Source organism: Diplotaxodon limnothrissa, linkage group LG19 (genome assembly GCF_057381915.1).
Source record: "Diplotaxodon limnothrissa isolate DT_005_m linkage group LG19, D_limnothrissa_male_GT1.1, whole genome shotgun sequence".
Classification (NCBI taxonomy): Eukaryota; Metazoa; Chordata; class Actinopteri; order Cichliformes; family Cichlidae; genus Diplotaxodon; species Diplotaxodon limnothrissa.
The window spans coordinates 5,011,243-5,031,021 of NC_140614.1; the positions used below are offsets into that span (position 1 = coordinate 5,011,243).

General features: G+C 41.6%; 1 protein-coding gene across 3 annotated transcripts in view; it reads right to left on the reverse strand.

Moving 5' to 3' along the window:
* Positions 1-1,720: 1,720 nt before the first annotated feature.
* prkd1 (protein kinase D1) overlaps positions 1,721-19,779 on the reverse strand; it is an 85,400-nt gene continuing 67,341 nt past the window's right edge. For all 3 annotated transcript variants that reach the window (XM_085343600.1, XM_085343599.1, XM_085343601.1), the window contains 4 exons: positions 18,269-18,429; positions 17,917-18,023; positions 11,999-12,084; positions 1,721-1,951 (listed from right to left, as the gene is read on the reverse strand). In XM_085343600.1, coding sequence (XP_085199726.1) covers positions 1,721-1,951; positions 11,999-12,084; positions 17,917-18,023; positions 18,269-18,429 — 585 coding nt within the window. The remainder of the gene's footprint in view (positions 1,952-11,998; positions 12,085-17,916; positions 18,024-18,268; positions 18,430-19,779) is intronic.

Sequence of the window (19,779 nt, forward strand, 5' to 3'; positions counted from 1 at the left end):
CATTATAAGTAGGCCTTTAGATGGACCAAAGATTGGCACCAACATACATTTTGACCTGCCATTATTTTTTTTGCATTTTTTTTGCAATTTAAAAATTAAAACTTCAAGGCCCTGAGTCTTCATTGACATCCAAGAAAAGAAGAAAAAATAAAATCATATGATGATAATTTGGGGTTGAAAAATAGCGTTTGTAATGGAAGTCAATGGGCAGAAAATGGTCCCCAGGGTGATGGGTGTGGGGATTTCTGCTGCTCAGCCATTTTAGGCTGATTTAAGGAATTCACACTGGAATATTAACATTGACAGGTAAAAACTATCCTGTGGCAAGTTTGGTTATATTCCACTGAACACAGTGGAAATGGCAGCCATTTAACACATAGCAGTGGCACAAAAAGGTCCCAAGAAGGCAGGAAGGTTAAGAAATCGGAGGAAACAGGACATGTGGAGTACAAAAGAAGAAGTGGCAGACCTCAAAACTATCTACAGCAGATCATCAGTATATGAAATCATGTCATTAAGAAATAGGAAAAGATCAGTCAGTCAGATGATGGTTTTTGGGATCTTACCAAAATTTATGAAAATATGGTTGCATCAGATTTTGATGCACTATTATACTTGCCAGTGGCGTCATCATCCAGGACGACAATGATCCTAAACACATAGTCAGTATAGTAAAGCATACTTTTGTAGAAAAAGCCCCACCTGCCATGAATTGGCCTAGCCACAACCCAGACCTCAACATTACTGAAGCAGTGTGCGCACAGGTGTTTTCACCTTACATTCTGTTCCCATTCAACAGAATTCTGTTCTATAAATCACTGCACGGATCTGCCATTTCCCAAGCAAAACATAAAGAATTGAGAGATGTCTCAAGATTTCTGCCCAGTACTGTAATTTGTAGCTCTTCATGGAGAAATGACATTTTTGTTTCATAGCAACAAATTAAGGATGGAACGATTATGTTGTTTTAAATTTATTTTACTACATTTAATAAGGATAAAGATTACAAAGGGAAAAAAATTGCATGAAATAATGATCCAGTAATTACAACAGTGGATCATATGTGTCTCCACTGTATATTTCGTAATTATACTATCTTGCATGACGTTAACTTTTTTAAAGTCAAAATTAAGAAGTCATTTGAAAAATTCGCACCTCTTAATCAAAAATCAATATTGCCTTAACATAGGATTTTTGTTTTGGTATTCTGGGATAGGGTGAGTTTATCAAGGTGCTTATTCATCTACGAGATTTAAAAGGAGCAAATGTTGCATTTGTAAATTGCGAGAATAATTCTTTGAAATCAGGAAACAAAAGACTTGTAATTACATAAAAATAATTACAAGATCCTTACATATAACAATAATCTCAAATATATTTGAAAGTTCTGTGCCTTGTAAAGGTAATAAATAGTTTGAGCTTCACAACCCTATTGAAAAAAAAACTATGGGATAAATAACACAAGGACCTTCTAATTAAATACAAAATTGTTAACTCCTAATTATGCAGTGACTCTAGCATTACAGATGTAATTCTAAGAGCCTTATCTTGCAAATACGAAACAACTACTTGTTAATTAGATTAATTAGAATAAGATTCGTTATGATTTATGGAAGTAAAGTAAGGATCTAATTTTTTGTAAGTTTTCATTTTGTGCTTTTTTCATTTTGTGATAGTCATTGTTTCTCATGTTGTTTGGAAAATAAGTCTTCTTACTTCCTCATAGTTCACTCACCCTCTCACTGAGGGTCTCCAGCTCTTCCTCCTTTTCCTTGTAACGCTTCATCCCCTGTCCAACTTCACCACAGGGGCTGTTGGTTAGGTGCATGGGGTAGTCTAGGCCGCTGAGCTGGGCGTGATGATGCCATCGCAGGTCATCACTCTCATGGGTGATATAGCGCTCGTTTATCCGAGACTCAAGGTTTCTTAGATCCAGCCACATCTGGTAGTCCTGGCGGAGAAAATGAACACACCCATAGCCTAAATAATTTAATAACACCATTATCTTGTCTTTTCTCTTTTACAAAAAACACAAATAGCAAACACTTTTGAAATCAGATAATGGGTGGCTGGTTGCATTTTCTCGTTGTCTGCGTTTGTCTGAAAACTTTGTGGTGAAAGTCTGAAAACCACAAACTTTGGTTGTGGTGACAAATACATAATATATAGATAATTGTGTTCCATTTACTTCTGATTAGTGTCATTCAAAATACTATCATTTATAAGTGTACAAAGCAAGTGTACTTTCAGTTGGGACAGTGGTTAGCACTTTTGCCTTGCAGCAAGGTTTTGGGTTCACATCCACCATCTAACCAGGGACTTCCTTTATAGAGCTTCCATGTTCTCCTAATGGTTGCCCAGGTTTGCTCCAGGTACTTCAGTTTCCTCAAACAGGCCATAGGCAGTTAGTAAGGTTAACTGTTTGTTCCAAAATGCCTGTATTTGGATTTGCATGTGAAAAGTTGTCTGTTTCTCTGTGTTAGCCCTGCAACAGCCTGGCGACCTGTTCAGGGTCCTGTGATCCTGTGATAGTTGAAAGAGAATGAAGGGATGGATATATTGTTATCTAGTGACCTCCTAAATCCCCTACTGAATTCCTTACAGAGTATTCAAATCTCTTTGCATGCCACCAGATATGTTAATACTGCAAAATTGTTTTATTAGGTCCATCATGGTTAATGGTCCAACTCATGATGTTGGACACATCCTGGACCTTGTTTTTGCTCCTGTCCTAAACTCGCTCTTCATGTCTGTTCTACAACCAGTTTGTCTTCACAGAGGTAGATGCAAATTATCTTTAATTAGATTTGGGCAGCTAGATTTTCAACTCTGAATTGATTTAATAATCTGTGTACATTAGCCCTTGATAATGTAAAAATCCAAATTAGCTCATGCTGTAATTTCCTCCCCTTGGATGAGTGGTTATATTCATCATCACAGAACAGACTGCAGAAAAGCTGAACCAAATACAACCTTCTATGTGCACTAGCAGCACATAAAGGACCTACTAACCACATTCACTCAACTTGTAAAATATGCATAACATCCTACTTGTTTGGCTTGACTAACAATAATAAGTGCAATGCAAGCTTCCTCTTTAGCACTATCAACAGACTTTTTACGCCTGCTCTGTGCAGTTTTCCCACAACATCATCTGATGATTGTGGAAATTTCTTAATTGTTTTCCTGGCAAAAATCAGTGGAATCAGATCAAAGTTCAAGCCTGGAACCTGTCACTCTGTTTTAAAATAGTTTTTATCATACTTCTCCAATCTTCTCCAATCATCAGATCAGGATCTCCTAACTGTTCCACACTCTAAACCAGAGGTGACCACGCTTCTGAGGTTCTAGCACCTAAACTTTCGAACAGTTTAGGCACTACAACTTCACGCCTAAACTGGTCCATAACTACATGAACAGATTTTCTGGCTCAGTGGGGGAAGCAAAACTGGCTGTAAACACAAAAATTGTTTGTTTGTTTTTTTTACCTACACTATATTTTCTGATTATCATCAACATAAGATATAAATCTAACAGATAGCAAATAAAATGCAGCATTAGCATTATTGTGGAATTGTGCCTCTGGTTTTTATCCCATACCAAAGTGAAATGCATTGTGATTCAACAACTAGATGTTTAATTCTTATTCACTACATATCATTCAAAGAATGTGAGATTACATGTTCTCAACTCATTCAGTTAATTCAGTTTGGAACTTCATGTGTGTCAGAAGTCTAGTCGGGTTGCTATACCAGAATGAAATCCTTTTCACAATACAGCATTTCCTGATTACTGCAGAAGCTGTGGCCCCACTTACTTTGCCTGTGTAACCCACATAAAAATAAAAAGAACTGCGTCTATAACTAAATTGGAATCTTAAATTCCAACCGGAGCGTGTCCGTGAAGGCATCGTGCGTCATGACGCACGCCACGCCGCGAGGCTGCACATGCCTGTTGTGACCAATCACATTCGCGAGGCACCGATATATGCCTTCCGGGTTGTCGCCTCGAAACGACGCGGGGGAGAGGCGTTAGCGGATGGAAGCAACAGTGCAGGCTAGTGGTGCCCTGGAGAGACCACAGCGACACCACTACTTTGGATGGCGAGCTAGGCCCAACGAGCCAGAACCCCAGCTACAACTTCCTGCGGTCTGGTAGGAGGCTGCTGTGGCCTACACTCTCCCCTCTTGGTTTTCAGTCCCCTAAATCTCACTTCTGAGATTTCAGCTTTGGAATCTTAGTGCTGATCATCATACTTCAAATTTCAACCTGTCTAGACTGTCATACGCGTTGGACTTATATCACTCATGAAATAAACTTTATGGACATTGTTGCCAGAGGTTGGACGAGGTTCCTGCACTGCCGTGCAGCGGATATTTTACAAGCTTGAATTGTTTTATTTTTTCCTTGTCTGCAGATTTTGTAAATATTGGTGTTTGGTAATTGCACTTTATTTTCACTATAAATAACAATTGTAATCACAATATCTGTGGTTGTACGTTTATTGTACTTCACTCACCTCCTAGAGCCGAATCTGATATCTTCTGAATTAGCCCAACTACTCATAACCAACTTAAATTATTTTAGCTTATGTACTTGCTACATAAGACAAATTAGTGGCGAGCCAGCCAGGAGGTTGTGTCAAGTATAATATTGTTGTGTACATTCAGTCTCACTATCTCACCATATTATTATGAACATGGACTTGTTGGAGTCATTAGGTGTTAAAATACCAAACGCGGTGTTGGTCAGTGGCGTCCCCGCATATGAGGTTGAGGAGGTTGAAGATTTTCTTCTCCAGTATGGTGCTATTGAACGCTCCGTGCCAATAAACTCACCCGGTTCTGAGTTTAATAATATGCTCGTTGTTGAGTTTAAAACGGGGTCTGCTTTTGATTTATTGGGTCCGATTCTGCCGTATACATTTAAGCCCTTAAATAATGAATATCATATAAAAAGCTTGTCTAAAATCTATGCGGCTACTGTCGGGTGCACAAAGACTAAGACTTATTTAGCTGACTTAAAACAAGTAGCAAAACTGTCTGGTCAGGATTTTGCTGAAGTTCTCCAAGAACTAATGACCCAAATAAATGGAGCTGTTTCAGAACTGCGCCCAGGAAAACCAGAAGGGCTCAAGCCGGAATGTACTGCCGCATCTGAACACAAAACGGCTGCTACTCCGGCTCAACAAACCCACAACACGGCTATTCCTGTCACTTCTTCAGCTACCCTACATCCTACAACAACAGAAGGACATTCTATCAGTATGTCTGCAGCTGAGTTGAATCCACCTGAAGTACAGAGGTATGTTGTGGAGCATATAGTAAAGAGCGAAGATGTAAACATACGCTCATCCCATAAGCTGCGCATGTTTTCTGGGAGACTACCACACCCACAGCATGAGGTGGACTATGATACATGGCGCTCTGGAGTGGATCTCATCTTAAAGGATCCAGCCATTTCAGAACTGCGAAGATCCAGACACATCCTTGATAGTCTTTTACCACCTGCAGCGGACATAATCAAGCACCTTAACCCCGACCTACCAGCAGAGACTTATATTCAACATCTTGATTCTGCTTATGGAATTGTACAGGACGGGGAAGAACTTTATGCGAAGTTCATGGACACGCTGCAGAACTCGGGTGAGAAGCCATCCGGCTACTTACAGCGACTTCAGGTGGCCCTGAGTTTAGCTGTTAAGCGGGGAGGGGTCAAGCAGGGGGAAGTGAACAGGCACCTGCTCAGCCAATTCTGTAGGGGATGTTGGGATAGTAACCTTATCTCTGAGCTCCAGCTGAAGCAGAGAAAATCCAACCCACCTTCTTTTGCAGAACTGTTACTCCTATTAAGAACTGAAGAAGACAGAGAAGCTAGCAAAACTCTGAGGATGAAGCAACATTTGGGAACACCAAGACACAGAGTTGCAGCTCAAGCTCAGTTCGCAGTAGAAGAAGAAAAGGGGGTCTGTGCTGCGTTGTCCACTCTCACCCAGCAGATGGCGGAGATACAAAAGCAACTTGCCGCCTTAACTGCCTCCCAGTCTCACCAGTCCTGTACTCCTGTTCCAAAGCAGCACCCGAAGCAAATAACGGATACACAGGGGAATATATCATCTAACCCCAAGCCTGGTTTCTGTTTCAGGTGTGGGGAAGATGGACACATTAGACCACAGTGTGAGAACAGACCCAATCCCGCATTGGTCAATGCAAAACGCAAACAGTTCAGTGAAAAGAAACCAAAATGGCAGAAGCGGAATTCATCAACTGGACATTTAAACTAGATACAGTTTCTGTAATGGGACATACAGGAACTGTGCAGGACCCACATTGTCCCGCAAAGGAGGAAAGGAACAAGGAGGAAATTGCTCACTGTGTAGACCTACACACTTGTCCGAAGGCAACTACAATGTTACCTCATGGGTTAGTTGGGTCAAGATGCATAACAGAGGTGACCCTAGCAGGCCATCCACAGAAATGCCTGCTTGATACAGGATCACAGGTTACTACAATACCTGTATCCTTTTACAACAATCATCTTCATGACCAACAAATTCAACCACTCCATGATCTTCTCCAGGTGGAAGGTGCTGCAGGTCAAACCATTCCATATCTTGGATACATTGAGGTTTCCGTCAAGTTCCCCAGAGATTTTGTTGGTGAAGAATATGAAGTAACAACATTGGCTCTAGTTGTTCCGGACGTACACCCTGACGTCCCCGCTACTGTGCTAATTGGGATGAACACCCTGGAACCCCTGTATGAACAGCATCTTAACCAGCATCCGAGCTATCAGCCTAGCACTCATGGGTACAGAGCGGTGTTGAAAACACTACAGCTGTCACACAAGCAGAAGGAGAATGGCAGCATTGGGAATGTGAGGCTACTAAGCAAAGCTCCAGTGCGTGTTCCGGCCGGCCGCACTATTGTCATCCAGGGCTCTGCCAAAGTTTCCACCCCGTTGTTTAGCCAGAGTGTTCTCCTACAGCATCCTGCTTCCACCTTACCTGGGGGGTTGTGTGTCAGCAGTTGTCTCATCAACTTCCCAGCTCTTTCTCCATACAAGGTTCCTGTGGTTATTACAAATGAGTCGGAGCAAGATACCTTCATTCCACCTCACAGTGTCATTGCGGATTTGGAAACCTACCACTGCATCTTGTCTGAACATCGCGTGACCCATCTTCCAGTCAGGAACACTACCACCAGCCTGAACTTTGATTTTGGTGATTCTCCACTGTCACCTGAATGGAGGACGCGAGTCATAGGCAAGCTGAATGACATCTCGGAGGTCTTTTCGCATCATGACTTGGATTTTGGATGTACATCAGCTGTCAAACATCATATTCCACTCCATGACAATACACCATTCAAGCAACGTGCCCGACCAATCCATCCACAAGATTTCGAAGCTGTCCGCCGTCACCTGCGTGAGCTCCTGGAAGCCGGCATTATAAGGGAATCATCGTCTCCTTTTGCTTCGCCTATCGTGGTGGTCAGGAAGAAGAACGGTGAGGTCCGGCTGTCCATAGACTACCGGAAACTAAACCTTCAAACCATCAAGGATGCATACCCCTTACCTAATTTGGAGGAATCCTTTTCAGCACTCACTGGTTCTAAGTGGTTTTCAGTGCTCGACCTGAAGTCCGGTTACTACCAGATCCAGATGGAGGAGGAAGACAAGGCAAAGACTGCTTTTGTGACTCCTCTTGGGTTCTGGGAGTTTAACCAAATGCCTCAAGGTGTTACCAACGCCCCAAGCACCTTTCAGCGCTTGATGGAGCGATGCATGGGGGACCTTCACCTAAAGGAAGTGCTCGTTTTCCTGGATGACTTAATCATCTATTCGGACACTCTTGAGGAACACGAACGAAGGCTGCTGAGAGTCCTGAACCGGTTGAAGGAATATGGGCTGAAACTGGCACCGGAGAAATGTCGATTCTTCCAAAAGTCTGTAAAGTACTTGGGTCATATTGTCTCTGAGGAAGGAGTTCAAACAGATCCTGAGAAGATAGAGACCATCAAGACATGGCCGGTTCCCCAGACTCTGAAACAATTAAGATCTTTTCTGGGTTTCGCTGGTTATTACCGCCGGTTTATAAAAGACTATTCCGTCATTGCCAAACCTCTCAATGACCTGACTCGTGGATATTCTCCAGTTCAAAGATCAAAGACCCTGAAAGCTCACAAGATACCCACCTACAGGCCAACCCAACCCTTCGGGGAGAGGTGGGATACCAAATGTCAAGTTGCATTTGAAACCTTGATTGAGAAGCTTACAACTGCTCCGGTTCTTGGGTTTGCAGACCCGTCTCGTTCATACATTCTGCACACCGATGCGAGTGTGACCGGACTTGGAGCAGTGTTGTATCAAGAGCAAGAGGAGAAACTCCGGGTCATAGCTTATGCTAGCCGCGGATTGTCGCAGAGTGAGAGCCGTTATGCAGCCCACAAGCTGGAATTCCTCGCCCTTAAGTGGAGTGTGACCGAGAAATTCCAAGATTACCTGTACGGGGCAGATTTTACAGTGGTGACGGACAGTAATCCACTGACCTACGTTTTGACAACAGCTAAACTGGACGCTACTGGACACCGTTGGTTGGCTGCATTGTCAACGTACTCCTTTAAACTTCTGTACAGAGCTGGCAAACAGAATTGTGACGCTGATGCGCTTTCGCGGCGACCTTACTCCTGCTCCAGTGATGAAGTTTCTAATGACCATGAACTCATTCGTCAGTTCATTTCTCAACACACAGCTGATTCTGATGTCCTTCCAGAAGAGACTGTGAGAGCAATCTGCCAAAGTCATTTGGTCAGAGCCACACGGCCGGGTGACTGCGGTGAGGTTGGCTTCACACTTGTCGAGTCTTTGTCAGTTCAAATGGATACCATCCCTGACAGTTACTGTTCCGAGGACTGTCATCAGCTGCCTGTCGTTTCTACTCTTAACATCAAAGAGAAACAACACTCAGATCCCTGCATTCGAGAGCTTATTCACCAGCTTGAGACGGGGAACAGGGTTCCACCAACAGCTAGAGCTGAGCTCCCTGAACTTCCGTTCCTGCTCAGAGAATGGTCCAGGTTGGAGCTGGTGGATGGAGTCCTGTACAGGAGGAGACGGGACAATGGAGACCTTTTATATCAGCTTGTCCTTCCAGAGGAGTTGCGGCCATCAGTCCTGAAAAGCCTCCATGAGGATATGGGCCATATGGGGATTGAACGTACACTTGACCTTGTCCGTACGAGATTCTACTGGCCTAAAATGGCAAAGGATGTTGAGCAGAAGATTAAGACTTGTGGCCGCTGTGTGCGCCGAAAAGCCCTGCCGGAAAAAGCTGCTCCACTTGTCAGCATAAAAACATCTCGACCCCTTGAGCTTTTGTGTATGGATTTTCTTGCTCTTGAGCCTGACACTAGTGGCACTCGTGATATCTTAGTCCTGACTGACCATTTCACTAAATTCGCTGTTGCCATTCCAACACCCAATCAAAAGGCAAGAACTGTGGCGAAGTGTTTATGGGAGAATTATATCATTTATTATGGCATTCCTGAGCGAATTCATACCGACCAAGGGCAAGATTTTGAGTCAAGACTAATAAAAGAATTGTGTGAGTTTGCAGGCATTCAGAAGAGCCGTACAACCCCTTACCATCCGAGGGGAAATCCAGTGGAGCGATTTAACAGGACGTTGCTGGCAATGTTGGGGACCTTGGAGACAAAACAAAAAACAAGGTGGAAAGAGCATGTGAAACCGCTGGTTCACGCCTATAATTGTACCAGGAACGAGGTTACAGGGTTTACTCCTTACGAACTCATGTTCGGTAGAACACCTCGTCTACCTGTGGACCTGGCGTTCAATCTGCCACTGCGGGAATCCCAGCAAAAGAGTCACTCACAGTACATTAAGTCACTCAAATCGAGATTGGAGGAAAGTTTCAGTATTGCCTCCAGTAACGCTACAAAGGCTGCCGACCGAAATAAGAAACGCTTTGACAATCATGTGATACCATCAGCATTGGAACCAGGTGATCGTGTGCTTGTGAGGAATGTCCGCCTTCGAGGGAAGCATAAACTTTCAGATAAATGGGAGGAAGAAGTTTATGTGGTTGTCCATCGGGCTGGGGACCTCCCGGTCTACAAGGTAAAACCTGAGAACAGCGATGGACCTATGCGGACCCTTCACCGCGACCTCCTCCTTCCATGCGGCCTCCTCACGGGCAGTGAGGTTAACTTGGAATCACCAGAGCAATCGCTTCCGCACAGACCAAGAACTCGGCAGCAGAACCCGGATTTAAATTCCCTCACAGAACCTCTGGTTGAGGATGAGGACACAGGAAGCTTGGTTTCATTGTATGTTAATCCTCCAACGTTGCACTTCACTGTGGAAAAACAGAATCAATTTCCAGATTCATCTGACGGTGGGAGCCTAGGACCACTGATTTTGGATCCTTCAGTTGAAGTGGAAGTGCAAGGAGAACCAGCCTCTGTGTCCAGTGTTCTTCCTCCAGCAGTGGAGTCTGGTGGTGGGCAATCTGACTCTGATGTGGAAGACATTTTGCTTGAACTTATTGAAAGTCACCCTGAAGATAGAAATAGCTTACCTGAAAACTTACCTGGAAGTGGAGACATACTTGTCAACATTCCTGTCGTTGCTGTTGAAGATTCTCCTGAAGAGTCTAGTGTTATTGAACAGGACACCGACATAGGTGACGGGCTAAGACGTTCACAACGACAAAGAGCACCACCTGATCGACTTCACTATTTCACTCGTGGTAATCCTCTGGTTTCCGTTGTCCAAACGATGTTGCATAGTCTTTCCGATGCATTGGGCCATAATGCTAGCCGTCCTTCGTCTGTTCACGTTGTCTAGCGTTTAACATGCGACGGGACGTGCATGGTTAAGGCGGGGAGGATGTAACCCACATAAAAATAAAAAGAACTGCGTCTATAACTAAATTGGAATCTTAAATTCCAACCGGAGCGTGTCCGTGAAGGCATCGTGCGTCATGACGCACGCCACGCCGCGAGGCTGCACATGCCTGTTGTGACCAATCACATTCGCGAGGCACCGATATATGCCTTCCGGGTTGTCGCCTCGAAACGACGCGGGGGAGAGGCGTTAGCGGATGGAAGCAACAGTGCAGGCTAGTGGTGCCCTGGAGAGACCACAGCGACACCACTACTTTGGATGGCGAGCTAGGCCCAACGAGCCAGAACCCCAGCTACAACTTCCTGCGGTCTGGTAGGAGGCTGCTGTGGCCTACACTCTCCCCTCTTGGTTTTCAGTCCCCTAAATCTCACTTCTGAGATTTCAGCTTTGGAATCTTAGTGCTGATCATCATACTTCAAATTTCAACCTGTCTAGACTGTCATACGCGTTGGACTTATATCACTCATGAAATAAACTTTATGGACATTGTTGCCAGAGGTTGGACGAGGTTCCTGCACTGCCGTGCAGCGGATATTTTACAAGCTTGAATTGTTTTATTTTTTCCTTGTCTGCAGATTTTGTAAATATTGGTGTTTGGTAATTGCACTTTATTTTCACTATAAATAACAATTGTAATCACAATATCTGTGGTTGTACGTTTATTGTACTTCACTCACCTCCTAGAGCCGAATCTGATATCTTCTGAATTAGCCCAACTACTCATAACCAACTTAAATTATTTTAGCTTATGTACTTGCTACACCTGCAGACAATAAAGTTTAGTTAAACAAGATGGATTAAGGTTGCTGATGTTAAGTAAACAAAAAGAAAAAAATTCCCAAAACTCCAAAATGTTTTTACATGCTACACATATGGGGTTAATGAAAGCTCTAAATCTTAACTGAAACAGTAATCATATAAAGTGAACCCTTTATATGATTTGGATGATGCTATATTAATCTGAAATGTATTATTGACTGATTCTTGATTGTTATGTTACAGATTTGTATTGAACTTGAAAAATGCTCCCAAATTGATTTTAATGGAGTTATTCAAATGACTGATTTCCTACCTGCAACCAGGGGTGGCTTAGTGTCTTGTCAACACTATATCTCTTTCTCATCTTCACTTGCAGCAAGTTGTTGATCAGGTCAATCGCTGCATGGAGGAATACAAGAATGTAAGAAAGAAAGAACATAGGGAACACAGGGGGAGAATGGAAGTGCAGAGTATTAGTAGGAGGAGAATTTGGGGTTGAGGCCCACCCATGGTCATGGGCCAGTCAGGGCTAATGAGCAAAGCTAACATGATGTTAACCTCTCTTTAGGGGTCAGTGGTCTGAACAGCTCTGGGACCCCAAGGCCCCTCAGGTCTACAGAGGCCTCCATCACTTGGTATTATGCACATGAATGGACTACCATATGAACCCACCCCCCCTACAAACCTAAGATCCTCATTCCACAAACTGATGGACTCTCCTAGTTCTTCAAGTTTCTTTACCACATACATTCACCTCTCCTTAACTCCTCAGCAGCACTGGCTCTCTCCTGTTTCCCAGACCTGTCTCATGACCTCATAATTTGGATAATCCAAACCAAAGGCCAAAGAATAACAATGTTAGTTTACAGTCATTCTAAACAGTTATTGAACTGCAGTGTTTAGTCTCACAAGAAACCTGATTTAAAGACATACAACTGTGAATAAATAATGAGAAATAGTTTATTGTTATTACTTGACCAGATCGACATCCCAGGGACACCTTTTATACCCTATCCATACCCTATTTTGAAATGTAGTTGTTTCCTTACTTTTAAGCCAAATCCACCTAAAGTATAGATTTCAGAAAATTCTGTCATGTAGATATAGAATATTTGATTCCTGTGTTGACAAGGGGTTCAGAGAAGAGTGGAGAGGGCAGTGGGGAAGAGAAGGGCGTGGATGTGTGAATTTCTTGGTGACATTTGGAAAAACATCTATAAAGTTCTCAGTCATCCAGGTTATGGTTATATCTAAGGAGGTTGGAAAGAAAGCAACTGGACTTTTTTCCACAAAACTTAAAGAAGTCAGAAGGGCCCCAAAACAAGCAAAGCAAAACAAAAACAAATCCTATTAAAGAGATCAAAAGTTTTGAAACTAAGATTAACCAGAATTATATAAAGAGAAAGGTATGGAAAAGAAAAGGAACTTCTCATGCCGTCAAGCAGATCATCTGTCAAACATGGTGGAGCCAATGCTATGTCATGGTCATGTATAACTGCCATTGGAACTAGGTCATTAGTATTTGTTAATCCTGATAAAAGTAGCAGAATGACTTCTGAAGTGTTAAGGCCGATACTCTGCTGACAGACCTGGTAGAGCATTTCAAAAGAGCAACAACATTTGTTGATATCTATGGACTCTAGACTTCAATCAGTCACTGACTGCAAAGGCTTTTCATCACAGTATTAAAAACAATTCTCATGTTTAAAGCTATCTTAGATTGTCATTTTGAGCCCTATAAAATAGCTAAAATGAAAATAACTATAATCCCTGAAATAATATCTGCAACATTTTGTTAAATGCCTTAAATTAAATATTTAAAAGCTGCACTCTATGGTGATGTGCAGAGAATAACAAAATCTGTGTCAAATATTTATGGTCCTAAATAAACCTAAATATGAAGTAGTGCAATCCCAGTGAAAGAGAGGATATGAACTGTATATAACTGTAAATGATAAATTATACAACATATATCTCTCATGTAGTGTGATATGCATATGTAGGAATTAAACATTTTTTTAAAACAAATGAATGAATTGTAAAATGCAAACAATTTAAATAATTGTCAATAATTAAATCAACTTTAATTAATATTTTCCCTATTGTTGCCTCTCCAAGGAATCCTTTATCGCTTTTATTTGGATCAAAGGAAGTGAACTAGGTTCACAATAGATTATGCCTTCTAACTGGGTAGATACATATACCTGAAGTTTACCAGACTTTGTGCTATATTGTAATTCTCAAGTGTTCCCTTAACTTTTTTGAGCAGTGTACAAAATATCCTTGCACTAATGTGTGAACACAGTGCTCTGTCTTTGGTCTTTCTTTTCCGTTTATCACAAATAGACCTGCTACTAGAGAGCTCGGTCTTTTCTCTTTGCAATTTACGATTTAGAAATGAGGATTGCATCATCATTAAAAGCTGCAGATATTAAAAAAGTTATTAGTGTATACTTCTGTTAATTTTGGCTGCTTCTTTATATCAATTATATTTTATAAATGTACTAGTATAATATCATCTGAAGGCACAGTGATGTGCCATTATACCTTTAAAGGTAAAACAAAATACTTTTTTCCTGGGGGAGGAAGACTACCTCTGCATGACCATAAATGTGGTAGACTTTCAAAACTTTATTTCATCTCCATTTAAAAACTTGAATTGTGTATGCTTGTAGGCAAAAGGGTCTTATTTAAAACTGATCTTTGCAAACGCACATTTCTTGGCGCACTTAGAGTTTATTCCCTGACATTTAATCCTCCTGTGGCCAACAGAAATGGCTTGTATTTATTTTGAAGCACAGCTCAAGTCATTCTGGCAGCATGAGGAGGTGGAGGGAAGGTTAAGAGCACTTCGGGGATCCGGTTTAGGAGTGAGTGAGTCAGGCGATTTTAAATCTGTCTCATAGTCAACAGGACAATTCCAGCCAACACACACGGCAGACACATTTAGAGACAATGACGGCAACAACATGAGTCATACAGCAGCAGAGAATGGCTTGAACTGATTTCAAGGAAATGTTGGAGTTATTATACTGCAACATAAAACATAATTACCTCTGCTTGTATGCTGTCATACATGGTGTCATACAGAAAGATGAAACAAGCAATTCATCTTTGATCACACATTCAACATTTCAGTCAGTCTCGCAGACATGAATCTGCCTGTTTAATATATTCTAATTTAAAAATCCAGACATAGAAATAAACAGGTATTGGTCTCTAAATTTTGAAGCTTTGGTATTAATGCTTTGGCTGCTGTTTTGTTAGTTTTAGTGTCAGAAGCAGTGTTGGGAAGGTTACTTTTAAAATGTATTCCATTACAGAATACAGAATACATGCCCTAAAATGTATTCTGTAACGTATTCCGTTACGTTACTCAATGAGAGTAACATATTCTGAATACTTTGGATTACTTAACATACTATCTTACATTTTACAACTACGTGAATGTACTATTGCTGTGATTTATTACTATTACTGAAGGTCCGCGGCTCCGAACCGTAGTAAAGGGACCTCTGACTAATATGGGTTCCGTGTCGGGCTCGTAGCCGAAAAATAGCTTTACTTTGTTGTCTGGGTCAACTCTGCTTGCGAGAGACAGAGAGAGGTGTTGAAAGGCTGCTCCAACGGAACTTATTGTTTCGGAGGAAAACACGAACAAAGCGTACAGTTGAGTCTTAATAGCTTACTTACAACTGGGCTCGTCAGGCACTCTTCTTGGCTGCAGTGGTTATTATTATATTTACATGCTTCTAGCTCCCGTTTTTGCTCAATGACAACTCGTACCTTTCGACTCTCCTTTTTCTCCCACCTCGCGCTCACAGACACATAACGAGTATGGCAGTCCATTCTCCCTGCAGCACGGACTACACTGCCTATGATGCTACATTCTGCATTCTGCCTATTAGCTTAGCACAACAACAACAACAAAAAGGCGCTCTCTCACCCAGGAAACACGCAGAGCGAAAGCGTCACCCTGTAACCATGGCAACCGCAACGCTGCCGCCTGGAACTACAGAACGTAGCTGTCAAACAAAACCGAAACAGTCCTGACCCACCACAATATGAAACAGGAAAGTACCGCAGTGTAATCCATTTATTTCAACAAAGTAACTGTATTCTGAATACCACCTTTTTAAACGGTAACTGTAACGGAATACAGTTACTCATATTTTGTATTTTAAATACGTAACGGCGGTACATGTATTCCGTTACTCCCCAACACTGGTCAAAAGTGACTATGGTCGTGTCCAAATTCATGGGCTGCATCCTCCTGAGGCCGCATTTGTAGACCGATTACGTCACAGCGACGCGCCGAAGGCTGTCCAAATTCGTAGACTCCTCCGAATGCAGCCGACAAATGCGTCCTCCTTTTCCCCAAATTTGAAGGATGGGTCGGGTGTGTCCTTCGTGGCCCACCATATCCCAGAATTCATAGCGCGGCCCAGCCAAACTCCAGTTTCCAACAATGGCGGCCGCTACTAAGTTTTAAAATTACTCATACTAATCTTTCTGGGTCACAAAATAAACTTTTAACATTTTTTTAGGCGAGAAAGTAGCTGTGTAAACATCAAATATCTGCTCGGTTTATCAAGATATCGCATATTTGCAAAAGTGCTTCGACGTTTTCGGAGACGTCTGCTACCCACCAGCTCGATAGCTAACCGGGAGCTCGAGGGTCACTGATGCGGCCGAGAACGGCACAACTCCCGGCACATCATTTTCAGATCACCGCGGACTTTCGCTACTCGGGTTAAGTCACTTAGAAAACCTAAAAATGTTATTGTTGGGCTTTTTTCAGTGTTTTGTTTGTTCGTAAGTAAATCGGTTTGGCTGAGATTAAAGTTATTAGATTAGATAAAATAAAACTTTATTAATCCCCCGGGTGGGTCCCTCCTTGGTTTTTACACAGCTGACTAAACGTCAAATAGAAAACTGATTAAACAGAAGTATGAGACGGTCGAGAATTTACGCCAGTGTCCTGTTGTATTTTAGATAGCAAGGAGCAGACAGCTGAGTTTATTAAACTCCACCGAGACAGCGGTGACACTAATCAGAAGGCTAGACCATCCAATTTCCCCAGCCGTTTACTTCCGGCCTACCCGACCTTCTGACGACCCGGCCCACGTAGACCGCGAAGGCTGGGTCCTCAGCCCATGAATTTGGACACGACCTATATTTGGATAAGATTCCAGAGTGCCATGTCATAAGCTAAGGCTAGCAAGCTCTGTTAGCAACTAGTGTCCATAACATACAAGCTAATGACAGGCTAATAAAATACCAAAACTAGAGCACTGATTTCTTTGACAGTCTGAACCTTGCAACTATTTTTCTCAGATAATTCCAGTAAAAATGCTTTAGAAGAAACTGACACCAGCAATGTTCAGTTCATCTTTGAAACCAGGGAAGCTATCCTCTGCTGGCTGAAAGAATAGGCTTCTTTATTAGTGATGCATGCATTAACCTAGCTTGTTGCGCCCCTCTGCAGCCCCTAATCTCTTTGAAGTGGTAGTGAAGGAGTGTTCAGCTGTTGCTAATTGACCACACCTAGTCAGGTGTGGATAAAGGCATATATGAGGCAGGCTTTCATGGAGGCACAGTAGTCTCTGTCTTAGTATTACCAGCTATTTTAGCTAATGTGTTACATAAATAATAAAAGGTGCTATATATAATAATAAAACCTCTTCTCATTTAAATTCTGGTATTAGTCTCCATATTTGTCATGGCTGCGGCAACAGACATGTGGAATGATAGAAGAATGAGGACCCAAATGCAGACACGGATGCAGGAGAATGTTTTGAACGGACAGCGAGGCTTCGGCTGAACAATACTGCAAACCGGTGGAACAGAGAAAACTAACAACACCTAAACTTGGGAAAACTAAGCACAACATGTAACCTGAGGGTGGAGCAGAACCGGGGGATGAGGAACTGGGAAACAGGGAAAGCTGACAGAGATAACGCTGAGGCAACATAGGGAAGACACGCAGAGGTAACACAGGTGGACCAGTAACAAGCAGAAGAAAATACAGGGCTTGAGCCAGGCCGTAAAACATAAATGGGGGCTCGTCCAGGATAGTTTGGATATTTTTGTGGAGAGATATATATGACAATTATGTCACAAATAGATGTTACTCATCATGTCAGATCTTTTTTGAATGAAGTAGGTTTTCTGTGGGTTAGCTTTAGGTCTTGTAGACTTCTGGTTGAGAGGCTCAGCAACATGCCACACCTTCTTGGGAGATTTTTTTCCAGGGGTGAGGGGGGTACATGAAGGCTGCATTCTGGATCTGATCATTAATATCTTCATCTTCATTGAAAGGGAACGTCCCACTGAGACTGCAAAAACATAAATACTTTTAGTTTTTTGCACATTTATCACTAATCTTTTCATAATAATAGAAATTCATTAAAGTATAGATAGTATCCTATAGATGTTACATTGTGTTTACAGTAACACAACTAAAAAAGGAGAAGGATGAGATAAAGGAAAAACTCAGAAATAGACAAGCAGAAAGAAGAATACAATTTTAAACCAAAATCTACTCAGACTATTATGTTTATCAGTAAAGGTATCATCCTACCTGACATAGATGATGACTCCAACTGACCACATGTCCAGAGAGCGGTTGTAGCCTTTATTTCTCAGAACTTCAGGAGCAAGATATGCTGGTGTTCCGACCACTGAACGCCTGAATGACTTCTCACCAATGATTCGAGCAAACCCAAAATCACACAGCTTCACCTGCAGCAGGAGCAATATAAATTACTAAAGCTGTTAGTAGTGGAGGTAAAAGTAAAACAATGTAAAAGCTGGCTGGTCATTTCACAGCATTATATCTATGGTCTTAACCTACACAACTGTCAGACTGGTAATACTAGACTATAGCAGTGATATGTAGTAAAAACATGGGGTTTGTCACAAAAAATGTCTAAAACAGTCAATTTTTCTGTGTAGTGTGACACATTTGACATTCATTTGTCTTTATAATGTGAGGCTTATCAGTGTCTTGGACAGGAATTTATTACTCTTTAACCACCTGATCTAACATAGTAACCATCTAGCCAGAAAGAAATATCATGTAGCCAGAACCTGGTGTTAGTATTTAAATGGACATGTGGATTGATTCTAAGTGTAACGAAGCTACTAAAAGTTAAAAAAAACTGTTGGCTGTTAGCTTGCTGGATGATTCACTCACACTCAGGAGGAAGATGGAAATTATTATGGATATGTTGGCTCTTTTCAAGGTTGTGATGAATCATTTCTCTTTTGCAGACCTAAACATGCAATCTCACATCGTTGTCTAAATGTATTTCGAGTTGTTTCATGGGCTGTCTCTCCATCCTGATACATCCTGATACTCAAATACTGAGACTTAGTTTTGGAGTCTTAATGTAGGAAAAATCAATAACTATTTATCGAGCAATAACCACACAAGGTGGTTTCAGTGGATATCAAAATTGTCTCTCTGTAAGGTTGTAGAACCACATGGATTTATCAGGTTATGTCAGGGGTCACCAACCTTTTTGAAAGTGAGAGCTACTTCTTGGGTACCGATTAATGTGAAGGGCTACCAGTTTGACACACACTTCTCAAATAACAAATTTCCTCAGTTTAACTTAATTTTGTGTTATCATTAATAATTAATGATATTCATCTATGTACGGACACTAATTATGTTAATTATTTTTCACCATAATTATAAAGAATGCAATTAGGAAACAAGGTAGGAAACATAAATATCAATATGCAACGCTTTATTTCTATATATCTCTGCAAGTATTTACATTTTGAAGTGATCACTTCTACAACATTTTCACTTACCACTAACAAATTTTAACAAATCATGCACTGTTACATACATTATTTTTGTATGCATGTAACATACAAAAAATCAACTTTCAAATTTTACAGAACTTTTCACCAAATTGGCAGCATTTTAAAGCAAATTGTCACATGTTACACTTAACAAACACATTTGTTTTTCAATAATTAAATTCAACTTTGACATGACACTGTAATGTTGCCACTGAGAACATCTAATATGGCTTTCTTTGTCTGTTAGTGGGAAACCTGGCATTGCATGCTGTTCAC